Raw genomic sequence first — 17,565 nt, forward strand, 5'->3', positions numbered from 1 at the left:
AAGAGCAAATAAAAGCATAGATGGGAAATTGTCAAAGAATACTAAACAAATTAAAGAATAAAAAATAAATACAAAACAATAATCATTCTACAAAATAATAATTAAAACACACAATAATGGCAATAGTTTATAAGTGTTTAAAAAGTACTAAAACATCCTTTCAGGACCAAAATGCCTGACCACAGGGCTCAACAGTCCTCCTTAGTTAACACGCAGAGTTTCAGAGAAATCTGGAGCTGTAATTCTCGAGCCGTAAAGAATGACCTGTTACACTCTGACTATGTCCAATCTGTCTCTGTTAGAATAACAGGACAACTACTACACAGAATCTCCCTTTGCTCAACTAAGGACAGCCATAGTACTAAGGAAACAATAGTAGGCCTACTCACCCCGAAGAGTGCTCTGTGAATAATGAGGATCCCGTACAAAATCACATTCAGGATGGCGTGACACACACAAACATATAACCCATGGGTCAGAAAAGAATAACATTTTAGCTGAAAAACTTGCTGAATAGATAGAAGAACATTAGATAGATCAATAGATACAGACAGATAGATAGATAGATAGATAGATAGATAGATCAATAGATCGACAGACAGACAGATAGATAGATAGATAGACAGATACATTTTTTATTTATCATGAGGGAAATAGGTATGCAGTAGCTTACACAAACACACACACACACACACACAAGACACAACAATAAATACTTACTGTGGATGGAGATACAATGGAGAGAGATACAATTGTGAGATGAGTCTCTCCACCACACTTCACATTCCAACAGGGAACTGACACTGATGCAGTATGCATAAGTGGAAGTGATGCAGTGAGATGTTATGGTAGAGTGCCATGGAGACAGTGCAAAAAAGTAAACAGTTCAAATATATTATCAGTGCAATAAAACTGTGTATGATATGAAAAAAGATAAACAATAGAAAATAAATATTAAACAAACAACATAAAGTAAATAAATAAATAAATAAATAAATAAACAATCATAATAAATTGTGTGAGTGTAGTTTGGGATGATATGGATGGGACACATAGAGGCAAACTACTTTTATGTTGGAGACTCCAACACAGCACCAGTCACAGAGCTAGTTTTCCTCACCAGTCTATAGCCTGGAAAAATCCAAACTCATTCACAAAGTGAAAAGAGTCTAGTGACTCATGATTGGGATTCATTTCCAACACTTGCATCGCAACGGGCACTAACTTTGAAATCATCGGTCCAGCCTTACCAATCACATTGACCAGAGATTATCTTCACCAAACTAATATATTCTGTAGCCGGAGTCAGTTCAGAAGGAGCAGAATATAACACCGTGGACTGGTCTGGGATCAAATCGGCAACCCTCTGGTTACAAGCCCAAAGCCCTAACCAGTAGGCCACGGCTGCCCCATCTATGTGCATCTATGCTTGTCTCGGTGCAGCTCCAAGTATTTGTAGGTCTATATCTTCATGAGCACCTCGATGGTAGCAGAATGGGCCTAGACCTTCTTTTAGGTCTATGGCCTAGACCTAAAGTCCACTTGTCAACACTGCCTTGGTAGTAAGGCCTTTGACCTTGGTATTTCAGGAAGTCCTCAAACAGGTACCTGCACTCACCATCCTGTCCATCCCTAATGCACAGAATGCACCCTGCAATTACAAGACAGGTACAAGCATATTTCCCAGTGGTATACCATTTCAGTACGAAGTTGTTAACGTATGTAGGCCTAATCGAAGAAAATCACCGTCTCAAGTATTTATTTACTTATTTTTGTTTAGGCTTTGGCGTTTCTAATCTAAATGAAGCCAATTTCAGGTTTTGCGGCCGGAAGTTTCTTCTGACGTCACACAAAACACGGACATAGATATGCGCTTAGTAGATATCGTATGTCAATGCCTACAGAGCAGCGGGGTTCACTCTATTATATGTAGATCTCTGCTCGAGGTACAGTCAGTTGTTTGCACGGGGTACTCAGATAGCCATAGTTCTGAAACCGATGTCAGGCATGGATGTTCCTGGAGCAGACAGTGATTGGAGGAGTCAAGGATTCCGACAGAAAGTTGTTGCTCAAATGTAAGACATTAACAACTTTAACGTTAACATATAGCGCTTGTAAATGAAAGCTAACCAGTGTGTTTTAGATATACTTTATAGTGTTGTAGTCTAGCTAACTCAGGCCTCTTCGAGATCCCCACTATGAACTGCTGTTAACGTTACGTTACGGGAGAAGCATCCTGTCTGGCGAGTCTTGCATGCTACACACAGTTTGCTTAACTACCCTGTTCACTGTGGGTAGCACAGAGGGCTAGTAAATCATCCCCATACACTCGCATTTCCTCCAATTTGAGCTCTTTAATATTAATACTTAGCCAAAGGTCTTCATGTCATTTGTGAACTGCATCAATTAGCTTAGTAACGTTAGCTGAGCTAGCTAGCTACGTAGATCACAGTTGTCTGTATGACTAACGCCATGCTACCTTAGAATCATGTTGTAAATAATAATTCAGTAATACTTATCCCAAATGTGTACGCATTGCACTTTAACCATAAGGTCTGTAATTTCTGAGGACTTTATATGACGGCTATTGCTACTGATCTAGCTAACCTAGCTTGCTATACAAGTTAGCTGTCGCTACGTAGCTAACAGACTGAATGAAACTTGAATGCACTTGAGCAAAGACTTCACGTCAACTATTTTACTTTTTGCTATGGCTTGTTAGGCCAGCGTGCTAACCCTAACATTTTCATTGGGACCACTGAACAAACAAACGAATAAACAAAAAAGCGAAAGCATTATTGCCATGATATGACCATTACCATGAAGCCTCAATTACTGTATCTTTTGCACTGATAATCCTCTTCACAGTGAGGATGCCATGCGAAAAGCTGGAACCCCTCACACCAAGAGCAGTCAGGACATGGAGAATCATGTTTACGTAAAAGCAAAAACCAGGGTGAGTAGAAATCTGCTTTGTAATTTCTGGAGAGAGAAAAAAGTAATGTCTTCTGCAATATGCAACTGTAAATGGTATATTATTTATCTTTTGGACAGGAGGAATATTTGTCTCTTGTTGCAAGGCTCATAATTCACTTTAGGGACATTCGTGAGTATAATTTCCAAACAATATGCAATCTTTCTATTACTTTGGTGGGAATGTGCTTAAAGCTATTGAAATTGTAACCAAATTAATTCATTTTGTGTTTTAGATAAGAAGCAACAAGGTGGCCCAGGTAAAAGAACCAAAGTATCTTTTATCAGTTTTGAAGACGGAGACTTCTAGCATCTTTCATGATAACTCCCCTTCTTCTTTTACTTCAGACCCTATGAATGCCCTGCAGACCCTGACAGGAGGCCCTGGCATCGGCATGGGCCCTCGCCCCACGGGAGCCCCTATGACCATGGGTGCTATGGGTCAGATGCAGATGGGACAGCACGCAATGCAAGCTGGAAATCAGCAGCCCAGTAAGGCTATCCCTTTTAAGTGTTTGATCAGAGCCCGTCTACGTCTATTAGACATTCTCTGGTTTGATGCTATATTAATGAAAGAGTAGTGTTTATGTAGCATGACTTTCTGGTACGCTTTTGCTGTGTATCTGACTGCAGAGGTGAATGCTGTAATGACTTTCCATCAGGGATCTAAAGTACTTAACTGTTTTGTAGGCCGCATCCAATATATTTCATTTGTTGTGCATGGTAGTTTAGCCACACTGAATCCACTACTAGTTACTTTTTCTGTGGTAATGACTGCAATGACCAAGTCTTTTAGATTTATAAATCTGTTGAGGTAATAATTGCATGTCATTGATCTCTAGGAAGAGGCTCTGATTACTGTTGCAAGTTCAAGCATTTCTTGCACTAGTAAATATGCCACAATTCCTCCCCATTTCCACTCCCTCTCCTTCCCCCCACCTACCCCCACCGGTACCCTGTATTACTGCAGTAGGGGGTCCAGGGCAACTCCAGATGCAGCAGATGGCTCAGCAGCAGCAACAACAGCAACAGCAGCAGCAGCAGCAGTCTATTCAGTTCCAGCACTTCCAGGCAGCACAGCAGCAACAGCAGCAGCAGCAACAACAACAACAACAACAGCAAGCGCAACAGCAGTCAGCCCTACAGCAGCAACAGTTTCAGCAGCTAAAGCTGCAGCAGCTGCAGCAGCAACAACAACAGCAGCAGCAGCAACAGCAACAACAGCAACAACAGCAACACCACCAGAACCAGCAGCTTCAGCATCAGAACCAGCAGCAGCAGGCACAGAACCAACAGCAGCAGAATCAGGCAAGCAATATGAGCATCATTGACAGTGATTTGATTTAAACAATAACATTTAAGGTTACATCATCAGTATGTGCAGTGGTGAATCCTGCCTCTGTCTGTATTATCAGCAGACATTAATTTTGCCTCAAGTATCCAGTAGGATTAAAGAAACCTACTTGGTATTACACTGGTTTACATGCCATAATTCTCCTTTGCAGATGCATCAGTCCAGACTCCAGCAGCAGCAGATGCTCCAGCTAGCCCAAGCCCAAGCACAGGCCCAGGCTCAAGCCCAAGCCCAAGCCCAGGCCCAGTCCATCCAGCATATGGTACAGCAGCAGCAGCAGCAGCAACAGCAACAGCAGCAGCAAGCTCAGGTGCCGCAGCCTCAGCCCACCCAAATGCCATCGCACCCCCAGCAGCAGTCTATGGTGGCCCAGTCCCTGGCTGGGCAGATGCCCCCAGGGCAGCACCAGCCTATCAGCACGCTCAGCCTGCAACAGCAGCAGCAACAACAGCAACAGCAGCAGCAGCAGCAGCAACAGCAGCTTAAAATTCAGGCCATGCAGGTAAACATCAGCATTGGCCTGCGCTGAATGAGGATTGCAGCCTAGCCACAAGCTAGTTTTAAGTTGTACTGTATAGTGTGTAGTGGATGAAGAGGAGGTAGAAATAGATTAAGAATTGTACGCTTCATCTGCATGCTATTGCATATTCCTTTTTACTATGTATATAGACACTTAGCTGCTTGCATCATGCTCGTGTGTGTGTGTGTGTGTGTGTGTGTGTGTGTGTGTGTGTGTGTGTGTGTGTGTGTGTGTGTGTGTGTGTGTGTGTGTGTGTGTGTGTGTGTACTTCAGCAGGCCAGAGTGTTGGCACAGGCGCAGCAGGTCCAGCAGGCCCAGGCCCAGGCACAGCTGGTAAGACCCCATGAGTTGCCAGATGTGATATGAAAATGCACCCAGAGCTTATGCATGCGCTCCAGGTGAGCAGTGCAGTAGGCAAACTGTGGTTTCTGTGTATTGCAGTTTGATCTATATGGACTTGTGCGTTAATGGCTTCTCTAGGATGGAAGCGCAAAGAAAACACCCTCATTTTTTCACTTCTCTCTAAAAGGCGGTTTTCTTTCTGAAAGCTGCTTAAAAGTGCTAATATGGCCAGGCTTTCAAGCCATAAATGATTGAATACTGCCGCCACCGTAGTAGTGCTACGGGGGGAATATGAGGCACTCAAGGAAACTTTCTTTACGCACTAATTTAATCATCAGAATGAATGCCCTAACTGCAGGGATGTTGATCTAGCACAGCCCTTGAGTGCAAGGAACCTTACTACAGGGTGTTACTCATTTTGCACTGTACTTGCTACGAGAAGTTAGGATAAGCATGCAGACATTGACATCGATTGATTTATTAGGATTTCTATTAAGACACACCATTTTAGTTTTGTTTCTCCTTTTCACTCTTGATGCCTTTGATTTTTGTCTATATACATTAGGACTGCAACTATTAATAGATTAATCGATTAGTGATCAATGATTAAATTAATCATCAACTATTTAGACCGTGAGCCAGGGCCTCAAATTATGGAAACCGTTACCGAAAAGGTGGCAAAGGCTACCATACCTTTCCTGAAAGCTTGGAATCTCAGCTTTCCAGTGATGTATGATGGCCATCTGACAAGAGTAGCTGTTTTGAGTTATGACACATAATGTAAACTATAGGTTGAAGAAATAATGCGTATAAATCAAGCAGAACACTGACCAATCTGATCATGATATTGGACATATAGGAATATTTTATTTTGTTATGTTTGGTATCATTTTAAAGGGGAGACTCTGGGCTTTCATTTAAATTATTTAGTGAACATTTTGGATAAGTACAGCCAACCCTGGAGCTCTTCAAACTTTTAATCACACACATTTTCCTGCCATTTCCGCCTAGGTCATCTTTTGTCTTTTAATCCTGTGGCACCAGGGAGCATCAGAGAAACAAATCCAAACACTGAAATACTGGCATGACCCTAAGGGTTCAGAAAATGTATCATTTACCCATATTTTCTGATTTGGAGGGGGTGATTTTCAGTCTTATATCAGACATGCCGTTTTTTCAAAGACAGAAACAGCAGTGTACTATTATCCCTAGGCTAATTTGTTGATATGTCGAGTTGAAAGTCTGAGTAAATATTTTTTTTAAAAGTTGTTATTCTGCATTTTTAGATAGTTCAAAAGGTCCTTAATACATATTTTATACAATTTTAATACATATTTACATTAAAAAATGAATGCCTTGTTCTCAGGCAAGAAAATACTGGTAAATAGGGTAAATTATTATTATTTTTTTTTAATATATCACCACAAAACTTTCCCAGTTTATCACAAAGATTAAGACAAGTATTGCTTGTATTGCAGGTTTTCTTAAAAGTAATGACTAAATATGCAAATGAGGATTAATTTCTTAAATAGGCTAGCCTGGGTGTTCCCGTCCTGCCTTGCGCTGTGATTTCATTCATGCTGCTAAGGCAGTCTGGAAACTACCGCCCTAATTTTTGCCTGAGATAGGGGACCAATCACAGAACAGGGGGGAGAGCAAGACGATGATGAGCTATGCACAGACGCATTTGATAGACATCCGTGGTGCCCAATGAACGGATCTGGGCCTTTTTTTAAATACAAAAAAATGAACGTCTGGTTGCCAGACCAAGTCTCATTTGAGAAGTGGTAGGTGCTAGCCAGGCTAAAAATAGGCGCTAATTTGGAGAAATGTTCAAACTTGACATGTATATATTGAGAGAGAATATGGCCCTTAGGAAGAGGATAATCAATCTTGAAAAACCAACCGTTGGCGTTGGAGCTTCATGACAGGTTGTTGCAAAACAAATCCATTGAGATGTGAAGCATCTCAATTACGACCAGCCATGGTGACCTCTACCAACAGAGTTGGACTCCGATTCCTGTGCCTTCTTCTGTGAAGTCATTGCTATCTTGTCTTTTACCAAGCACTGATGAGAAGGAACAACGACTAAGAGACTCATTTGGCATGGATCTACTGTAGTGTATGCCATATCTCATGGCAAAGTGAAGACTTCCAAGCATATCCTTTTGACTTATGCTGTGAAGTCGCTTACTGGTAATGTCAATCTCATCAGAATATTACTAATACTAATAGATTTAGTAATTGTGTACCCTACAGTATGCTAGAGGAAATTGACATCTCATTATGCGTGCACAAGCTAGAACAGGATGGTGGGGTTACTCCAGACCAAGTGAAGCCATATGTGCCCACAGCTCTAGCCTGGGACAATATTGACAGGCTGGAAGAGCCACTTACAGGCCGTGGAACATCCCATAGGGTCAATGGTATAGCAGTGCAGCCTCGGATGTTAAGTCCTAGGTGTGGTCCTCCAACTAGATCCTATGTTGAGGTCAAGACAGATATCTGTGCTGATGCTTTGAAGAACTCCTTATGGTTGCAGACTGCACTCTGTCACAAATCAAAGCGTCCCTAGCTGGACAGGTTACAACATCTTAGCATCAAACTCTGTGGATGTTATTCCCAGTGTTTTCAGCTATCTGCCGACCATCAATGCCCCGGCCAGACTGATGGCAACTGTTCATGAGCTTCTCCTTCAAAGTAAAAAAAAACTTCCTTACGCATTAGCATGTCAGTTGCCTTTTATCAGGCTCTCTACTGTAAAGTTCAGTACAGAAATTCTGTGGGCACATAGAGACAGGTTTCCCAACATTGTGCTAAGACTTGGAGTCTTCCACACCATCTGTATGTTCTTGGGAGTGATTGAGAAGTGCTTCCAGGCTGCAGGCCTAAGGAATATGCATTGAATCTGGAGCTGTGGCCGAGGGATCTGCAAGTGGTGTTAGTACAATAGATCTCTGAGATTCCATAAAATCATGTATGAATCCCTCCCTAAGCTAGTCTGGAATCAGTTTCAACAGTGACTCACAAATAACCATCCTGATGCCCACGGTCTCCTAGATATCCTGCCCCTAGACTTGAGTGTCTTTTCTGAGGTTATATCATCAACCACTGTAGAAGAATCACTTGACTGTACAGTCTTCAGAAAGGTCCATCAGTACTTCTGTGAATTTCTGCAGCATCTCAGGTCCCAGCAAGGTCTACTGGCCAGCTTTTGGATGTCATATATTGACATGGTGGAGGTTGTACTAAACCTTGTGAGGGCATCATGTGAAGGAAACTGGGCATTGCACATGGCTAGCATTCGATCAATCATCCCCTGGACCTTTGCCTATGATAATCTGAATTATGCAAGGTCACTCACTGCTTACTACTCAGAGATGAGCCACATTGAACATGAGAAATCAGATCTTTACATCTTCTCTAGGCTTTTCGGCCTAGCTGAGTGCAACAAACACATTTGGTAGGGTTCTGATTGACCAGGCCCTAGAGGGACACTCGGACAGCTTGAGGCACAAAAGGGTTCCGCTTGAAGGCCCAGCAGCTGTCTCAAGATATTACATTTCTGCTGAGTACAAAAGCACTTACCTGTCTATATTGAAAAGCTCCCTGGGACTCCAACAAAGTGACTATTCTCACAAGGACCTTGTACAAAGCAGAATTGCCAAAGATGAACACATTACAAGCACTGTGGATCTGATGGATTCTAGTTGGATAAGTCCATTTGCAGGTGGTGAGTCCCTCATTTCTCTGTCTACTGGAAGTAAGGCACCAGCAGATGTTGCTGAAGACCTCCTGAATGCACACACCATTGGCAATAATGCCTACAGAACCTTCTCTGCTGTGCGTGTTGAGAATAATCCTCCTGCAAAGCAGTTCCATGCACCACTCTCCAAGATGAAACTGAAAACGTTCTCCTAAATGCAGGGAAAGGCAAAGACATGCACAACTGGGAATAAAGAAGATATCCTCAAAGCTGATAATCGAATATTTGCTCAGATGGTAGCCTACTGACTGCACAGAGTAGACAGCTCACCTGTGTAATAGATGGCATGGCACTTGTTCAGAAGTTGAACGGTGATGGCAAGACATTTGCTGATATTGCAGACTATGCCTTGTCCGCTGTGCAAGCTGAAGCAAGTCACAACACCCGTGTTGACATTGTTTTTTATGTACACTATATTGCCAAAAGTATTCGCTCACCTGCCTTGACTCACATACGAGTTGAGGTCAGGACTCTGTGCAGACCAGTCAAGTTCATCCACACCAAACTCTGCCATCCATACTTTTATGGACCTTGCAGGCATGCAAACTCCTCACCTTTCGGCCCTTATGCATTTAATAAACATTAGTGGAAGCTAATTGTTGACAAAGACGCAACGAACAGAACGCGCACGCCAATAGCCTCCCTGTTGTGAGCGCAGATAGATGCGTCTCAGGTGGAATAGTGATTCTGGACAGATGGAGGAGAGATGCCGAGGGATTTCACAGGTGGGCTAGTTGAAACTTTCAACTTCTATTAGAGAAAGACGCTGAGTGAAGCAACGGGCATAGGTTGTTTTCTTCTAATGTTATGAAAGTCAGCGAAATTAGACAAAAATGTAGACATAACGAGTTATTTTGATGAAGAATACGTGCAGTTTGAACCATCTAGATCGGCAAAAGGTGAAGCAAATAGGCAAACTTTATCAGTATATCAAAGGCTAATGTGACAGTTTAATTAAATGCTCATAAACTGGTCTGGTTTGTTTTGTACACTGCGCATAGACCTTACGCAAAGCCTACGCAAAAGATCTGCAACTCAAATGATTCGCTATAGTAACGTAGCCAAAAAAAGTTGCGACTGCTTCAGACCACACGTAACGCACGTAACCGTTTGAGTGTGTGTGACTTGCGACAAGTTTCAGTTACACCCGGATCATTACGAGTTCGTAAGCCATGCGTAACGTAAATTTACATTTGATTGTCGAGTTACAGGACCCTGATCAGTAGCCTAGTCTGTGCCTACAGGTAGCCTACAGTTTAACATGTAATATGAAGACAGTTCACATAACTTTATTGGTTGGTTAAACACACTAGCACAATATAAACCACAAGTAGCCTAGGCTGCATATTAAAACATTTAAAAACAATTTGAAAAAATAAAGCCTATCTAGGCCTACCCTATTTTATATAATAATATTAGGCCTAGTTTGAAATAGTGTGTCTCAAGCAAGTTTATTGATTACCTGGTTTGGTCCAACAAATATTCAGACTTATAGTTTAAAGGGACACTTCACCGATTAGCAGCTTTGTATCTTTAGAAAACCAGTCATGTTTTTGAATGGTCGTGCATCATTCCCTCATTTTGCCTTGAGATGGGAGAAATATGGATTTCAGTGAAACCCATGAATAGGACTTCCTGCTTTCAATGATGTAAAATGATGATTTTTACATCATTGAAAGCAGGAAGTCCAACATTGAAATCAGTATTTCTCCATCTCAAGGCAAAATGAGGGAATAATGCATGACCATTCAAAAACATGACTAGTTTTCTAAAGATACAAAGCTTAATGCTAATCGGTGAAGTGTCCCTGTGTCCATTAGGCCTATGAAATCATCAGAAAAGAAAGCGGGTCCCTCACACTTTGGAAGATTTTTTTTTCGCGCGGGGGGGGGGGGGGGGGGGTGTCTGGGGGTCGGAGAAGAGTCTCACCTTTTTCACCCCTGACCAGTTTGCATGCCTGACCTTGCTTTGTGCACTGGTGCACAGTCATGTTGGAACAGGAAGGGGCCACCCCCGAGCAGGGCTTGGTCCCTTAGTTCCAGTGAAAAGAACTCTGAATGCTTCAGAATTAACTAAGAGATTTTGGACAATTCCATGCTCCCAACTTTGTGGGATGTTTGGGGATGGCCACTTCCTGTTCCAACATGACTGGCCTGGACAGAGTCCTGAACTCAACCCAATAGAACACCTTTGGGATGAATTAGAGCGGATCCTGAGAGCCAGACGCCTCGTCCAACCACAGTGTGTGACCTTACAAATGCACTTCTGAAAGAATGGTCAAAAAATCCCATAAACACACTCCTAAACCTTCCCAGAAGAGTTGAAGCTGTTATAGCTGCAGAGTCGACCGATGTCATAATAAACCCTATGGATTAAGGATGGGATGTGACTGAAGTTTATATGTAAGTCAAGGTAGGTGAGCAAATACTTTGGGCAATATACAGTAGTGTATATAATGAGGCTTCTATCAAACACTTGGAGAGAGTGGCCAGAGGTGCAGACTCCGGCACAGAGGTCAAACAGATCACTGCATGGCACAGTTCAACAGTGTAAGAAATTCCTACAAAGCAACAAAACAAACCTTGCTACCTTCTTGCTCAAGGATTGGGGCAAAGAACAGTCTAGAACAAGATTTTTCGGTGAAAAGGTTCTGTACACTACAACCAAAGATTACAAGGTGACCCAACAGGAGGTGCACAAGGTAGCAGACCTGTCGTCCACTCATAAAGAGGCTGAAACCTGTATGCTACTCCATGCTTGCCATGCTTCAAGGACTGATCACAAACCTGTCATCCTTGTGACACTGATGTCTTGGTGATAAGCATGGCTACCAGTGACACACTCACATGTGGCCTGTTCCTGAGGACAGGGACAAAGAATCACACCAGCTACATAAACATCTCACAACTCACTTATGGTCTGGGTTCACAGGTGTGTCAGGCTTTGCCTGGTTTACACGTATACACAGGCTGCGACACTGTAAGTGCATTTGCTGGCTGTGGTAAAGTGTCAGCCCTAAAACTTCTTCAGAAGAATGAAAACTTCTGTGAGACCTTTCAGAAGGTTGGGGCAGACTGGCAATGACACCTGAGTTGTATGCTGCCTTACAGGAGTTCACATGTCAAATGTACAGCTCCAAGTCCAGAATCAGGCATTTACCTCCATGCTCAGATTCTCTCAGGAAGCACGGTCTCAGAGCTAACCATCAAGGTGCTATCTGGAGAAGATGTATCGAGAACAACCCTGAAGTTCCTTCCCCAGTTGAGCATGGGTGGTCTAAAGTGGACCAAGATGGTGACTTGCAGCTCTCCATAGACTGGTTCAATGTCTCCATTGGTCCATAAGCAGTACTTGAGTTGCTGTCCTGCTCATGCAAGAGGGACTGTGTCACTCCATCATGTCAGTGTGTTGCCAACAACTTTCCCTGCACTGACCTATGGCGTGCAAAAACCCGAAGGATGACTTTGCTGAACAATCGTATTCCTCTGATGAGGATTCCGACGAGGAGTTTGATTAGTGTTGTGGCCTTGAATGATGCAATCTGTGCGAAAATGTCATAAAATGTCATTGACCATGCCTAAAGGTCATGACCTTGACCTTTTACAGTAATGGCAATGTCATAATTGTGTTTACCACATCTCAAAATATAGGAATCCATGTCTCATTGTTAATTGTTATGTTTTCTGCTTAATTTATAATATTATTGACTCAAACGCCATGTCTGATATAAGACTGAAAATCACCCCTCCAAATTGTATAAAATATGTATTAAGGACCTTTTGAACTATCTAAAAATGCAGAATAACAACTTTTTAAACAAATATTTACTCAGACTTTCAACTCGACATATCAACAAATTAGCCTAGGGATAATAGTACACTACTGTTTCTGTCTTTGAAAAAACGGCATGTCTGATATAAGACTGAAAATCACCCCCTCCAAATCAGAAAATATGGGTAAATGATACATTTCCTGAATCCTTAGGGTCATGTCAGTATTTCAGTGTTTGGATTGTGTTTCTCTGATGCTCCCTGGTGCCACAGGATTAAAAGACAAAAGATTACTTAGGCGGAAATGGCAGGAAAATGTGTGTGATTAAAGGTTTGAAGAGCTCCAGGGTTGGCTGTACTAATCCAAAATGTTCACAAAAGGATTTAAATGAAAGCCCAGAGTCTCCCCTTGAAAATGATACCAAACATAACAAAATAAAATATTCCTATATGTCCATTATCATGATCAGATTGGTCAGTGTTCTGCTTGATTTATACGCATTATTTCTTCAACCTATAGTTTACATTATGTGTCATAACTCAAAACAGCTACATTTGTCAGATGGCCATCATACATCACTGGAAAGCTGAGATTCCAAGCTTTCAGGAAAGGTATGGTAGCCTTTGCCACCTTTTCGGTAACGACCAACCCCTCTGGCTCACGGACTAATTTGAGTAACTGATTAGTCTGTTTGGGTCATTTTTAAGGAAAGTGCCATAAGGAAAATGCCTCAAATTTTGCTGATTGCAACTCCTTACACTTAAATATTTTCTTCTTCAGTTGCTCCTCTATGACCGTAAAAGAGACATGTTTGGCACTTTGACACTTTGTGCTTTTGGGACCACTTTTTTTTTTTGCTGTTTGATGAAATGTATCAATTAAACAACCATGAAAATAATTGACCGATTAACCCACCATCACAATCCTCATTAAGCACAGCCCTAATAAACATGTGTTTGCTGAATGAGCAAATTTGCTTGGATGTGTATCTGCATGCGTGTCTGCTGTGATGATCTAGCATAGCTTTGTGTGTGTGTGTGTGTGTGTGTTTGCGTGTGTGCGTGGGTTTCTCTCTATTCCTTTATTGTTTTGGCTTGTGACATGTCTGTTGTCCCCTCTTGTTGCCCTCCCAAGATGATGCCCCGTGCTGGGATGCAGCAAATGCCACGGTTACCCCGTGCTCCGGCCCCAGCCATCCCCCAGGCCCCCGCACAAATGGGAGGACCGCAAATGCCACAGGTACTTCACGCTCAGGTGCGCTGGCACAGTCCGTGCCAGGGCTCCTGTCCTATGAGATGCCACCTTGTTCTCTGGCCATGCCGTGTAGCGGGGCCACTTCCCTCGAGGGAGCTTGGCTGCCCCCTGCCTTTGGCCATGTTGTCTCGCTTTCCCGAATTACATTAATGCCAATGTGAAGGTTTCATTGTGGCTTAGGTTAAGAGTTACAATTTACAACTTCAGTATCGGTTCAGTAGTCTGATAGTTTGTTGTACAAAATAAAACACTTAACAAAAACATCAGCTAAAAGGTCTGGTACAACTAAGCAAACCCAATTCCAGATGGTCTTGCAAATAAGCAGTGGCACATGCTAATAGGGTAATTGTACAGCTTGGTGAGCTAATGTGTACTTGTTTTCCTGACAGAATAAGTAGTTTTGCCAGTTGGTTTTGGTGGGCACACACAAAGTGGTAAGAGAGGATGGTTACATTAACGACTACATCATATCCTGTCCCTCAGGGTTTCAGCTATGGAGTCTCCTATCAACTCTTGGCAAGGTCCCTCTGAATTTGACCAGCAGCCTGAAAACATATCAACCACTGTGTTCTCTCCTCCACTTCCTCTCCCCCTTCGCAGCCCCAACAGCAGATGATGTCGTCACCCTCCCCGGTCCAGGTGCCGACGCCTCAGTCCATGCCACCGCCCCCACAGCCCCAGCCCTCGCCACAGCCTCCGTCCTCCCAGCCCAACTCCGTCAGGTAAAAAAAACAACCTCCAGCAGAAGTCAAATCGCCACACACACCAGTCACAGTAGGGCAACAGTTAACTGAAGTGGCATCACTTCTTTATGTGAAGAACTGTTTTCCTCTGTTTAAAATGTATTTGTTTAATTATTATTTTCATCAAATAATTTCTTAACGAGTGGCAGTGTACTAATCGGGTCTTGCTTCACCCCCCTCAGTTCGGGTCCCACACCCTCTCCTGGGGGGTTCCAGCCTAGTCCCTCTCCCCAACCTTCCCCAAGCCCTGTTCCAGGACGAACCCCTCAGAGCTACCCCCTCCAAGTGCCCTCTCCTGGACCTCTCAACACCCCAGGTAAGCCACATTCCAGAACCCCTCCTGAACTGAATTGTATGTACAGTGGGGCATAGTGTGTGATGCAAATCTGTATCTGTGTATACACAAATAATGAGGATCTTGTGTGAAGCATTTCATCTTGTTCTGTTCTGCGGGATCACAGGCAACCCCAACTCTGTCATGAGTCCAGCTGGAGCCAACCAGTCAGAGGACCAGCTGTACATGGACAAACTTAAGCAGTTGTCCAAATACATCGAGCCCCTGCGCCGGATGATCAACAAAATTGACAAAAATGAAGGTAAAGCTCCACAGTACCCTCCCTTTTTTTGATTGAGCCGAGATGATGAATGTCACGTCTTTACTGTGAGCCTCTCGTATCTCTCTCTCTCTTCACAGATCGCAAAAAAGATCTGAGCAAGATGAAGAGCCTGCTTAACATCCTGACTGACCCCAACACAAGGTGAAACTGCATTCATTCATATTCAGCCGTGTTGGGTGTCTGCTGGCATAGCAGACATTTCTCGCATTGCTTCCGTGATTGCTTATCCAGTGCTTAATTTTCCAGATGTCCCCTGAAGACATTACAGAAGTGTGAAATTGCCTTGGAAAAGCTGAAGAATGACATGGCTGTGGTAAGGCCGTAATATTTGATAGCCACTGTCTGCTGACTACTTTTTGCTGTCTTAATGTGGTCAGAATGTTTTAAGAACTATGTTTTACTGGAGTTTACAAGAGTCTTTGCATACTCATGACTTTTCTTTGTCCCTGTTTCCCAGCCTACCCCTCCTCCTCCTCCAGTGCCTACCACAAAAAAGCAGTACCTTTGCCAGCCTCTGCTTGATGCTGTCCTTGCAAACATCCGCTCTCCAGTGTTCAACCACTCCCTCTATCGGACGTTCGCCCCAGCAATGACGGCAATCCATGGTCCACCAATTATGTAAGTCGATTTCAGTCACAAGCTTGAAAGTACCACTTTTCTAAAACATGAATTTATTCTTCATATGAATGTTTCACCACATTCCTGCATTTCTGTCACAAGCTCATATATCTGTTTTTTTTTTCTCTCATAGAGGGCCCTCGATTCCCTCACGGAAACGCAAACATGAAGATGATGAGCGTCAGACTATTCCCAGCATCCTCCAGGGAGAAGTGGCCCGCCTCAACTCCAAGTTCCTGGTCAACCTCGATCCGTCCTACTGCAGTAACAACGGCACTGTACACCTAATATGCAAACTAGGTGAGTTTAAGTGAACAACTCTGAGTCCTTTGCTTTAGTTTTGAGTTTCTTGTTGTGCTACAAGGACATTTGTATTGAATCTACTGTTATGTCTAGCTGATATAATGGAGGTTATAGTGTCTTTGGTGGTGAGCTTGTTCTGTTCTAATTATGCCCTTGATCCTCCTAGATGACAAGAACCTCCCAAGTGTACCTCCTCTTCAGCTTAGCATTCCAGCAGACTACCCTGATCAGAGTCCACAGTGGGCAGACGATAGCCAACAATACGGTAAAAAAAAAATGACCTGTCTCCTCCAGCATGTTCAATGGTGGACCAAAAATGAATGATTAATTAAATTGAATAGGTCACCATTCGTTATCACTTGGGAGAAGGCTATAGAGAGAAGCTTATTTTTTTTTATTATTGAATCATCTTTGCATTTTTGTTACCAGGAGCCAACCCTTTCCTGCAGAAGGTCCACAGGAATATGACCACCAAACTCCTGCAGCTGCCTGACAAACACTCGGTGACGGCGGTGCTGAATACGTGGGCCCAGAGTGTGAGACAAGCGTGCTTAACTGTGGCTTGAGAGAAGCAGACACCCTCTGGCCTGTCTCCCCGTAGTTTAGCAAGTCCACTTCCAGTCTCCAGTGAGCACCCCACATCACCAGGGCCTACATCCATAAAACATCTCGATATGACTGATTACACAAATAATGTATCAGGCTCACTTTCTCCTCATCTGCACCGTCATCATGAATTAAATATGGACGTTATTCCTACAGTCACCGCAGCTTCTCTAAGACGTTCTATTAAGTCAGATCTGGGTTAGCCTTTAAGGCCTCAGGACTGGATAATATTGAATGTCAGTCACAGTCGGTTCCATTGCCTTTAGCATTCTGCTAACCTCAGGCATCGGTTTCGTGCTGCACAAGAAAAGGATTCTGTTTCACTTCAGAGGAGTGGTGCGGATCACATTGTAATGTCTGTAGGTAAATCCACATCAACTCTCTTCCCAGTGCCTACTACAACTGACACAAACTGCTCCCATATAGTCAACCCAACCCATAAATATACAATAGCAGTGCCCGGCACTATGTGAGACTGAAGGTTCCTGAACAGGTGATTCACAAGGGAATTGTGATGAAAAATGTGTATTATTCTTTGGGTCCATTTTGCTGTGTAAACCTTGGAGTGTAAAAAAAATATTAATTTTCCTCTCCGTTTTTTTTATTTGCATAAATAAATACTTTTATGTTCACTTGAGGTAAATTTCAGTCACAAAGTCACTTGTCCGTTCATTCATGACACAATAACATTTAATATC

The 17,565-nt window shown here is 42.9% G+C and overlaps 1 protein-coding gene across 3 annotated transcripts; it reads left to right on the forward strand.

The window, feature by feature from the left end:
* Positions 1-1,873: 1,873 nt before the first annotated feature.
* Positions 1,874-17,504, forward strand: med15 (mediator complex subunit 15). 3 transcript variants are annotated; one of them, XM_062554400.1, is made up of 18 exons: positions 1,874-2,075; positions 2,869-2,956; positions 3,055-3,106; positions 3,210-3,233; positions 3,322-3,465; positions 3,944-4,281; positions 4,479-4,829; positions 5,124-5,180; positions 13,861-13,965; positions 14,581-14,702; positions 14,906-15,039; positions 15,185-15,319; positions 15,418-15,481; positions 15,587-15,653; positions 15,798-15,958; positions 16,092-16,258; positions 16,428-16,526; positions 16,691-17,504. In XM_062554400.1, the coding sequence occupies exons 1-18, from the start codon at positions 1,999-2,001 to the stop codon at positions 16,825-16,827; spliced, it is 2,322 nt and encodes a 773-aa protein (XP_062410384.1). In that variant the 5' UTR covers positions 1,874-1,998; the 3' UTR covers positions 16,828-17,504. The 3 variants fall into 3 exon arrangements, with proteins under 3 accessions (XP_062410384.1, XP_062410382.1, XP_062410383.1); XM_062554398.1 differs by having other exon boundaries at positions 1,875-2,075; positions 5,121-5,180; XM_062554399.1 differs by having other exon boundaries at positions 1,876-2,075; positions 3,947-4,281; positions 5,121-5,180.
* Positions 17,505-17,565: the final 61 nt, after the last annotated feature.

Source organism: Sardina pilchardus, chromosome 14, assembly GCF_963854185.1.
Source record: "Sardina pilchardus chromosome 14, fSarPil1.1, whole genome shotgun sequence".
NCBI lineage: Eukaryota > Metazoa > Chordata > Actinopteri > Clupeiformes > Clupeidae > Sardina > Sardina pilchardus.

Coding starts and splice junctions, on each gene's coding strand:
- med15 (XM_062554398.1), top strand. CDS start 1,999: ATGTCAGGCATGGATGTTCCTGGAGCAGACAGTGATTGGAGGAGTCAA. Junction 2,076..2,868: donor CAGAAAGTTGTTGCTCAAAT/GTAAGACATTAA, acceptor TCCTCTTCACAG/TGAGGATGCCATGCGAAAAG. Junction 16,527..16,690: donor AGACGATAGCCAACAATACG/GTAAAAAAAAAA, acceptor TTTTGTTACCAG/GAGCCAACCCTTTCCTGCAG.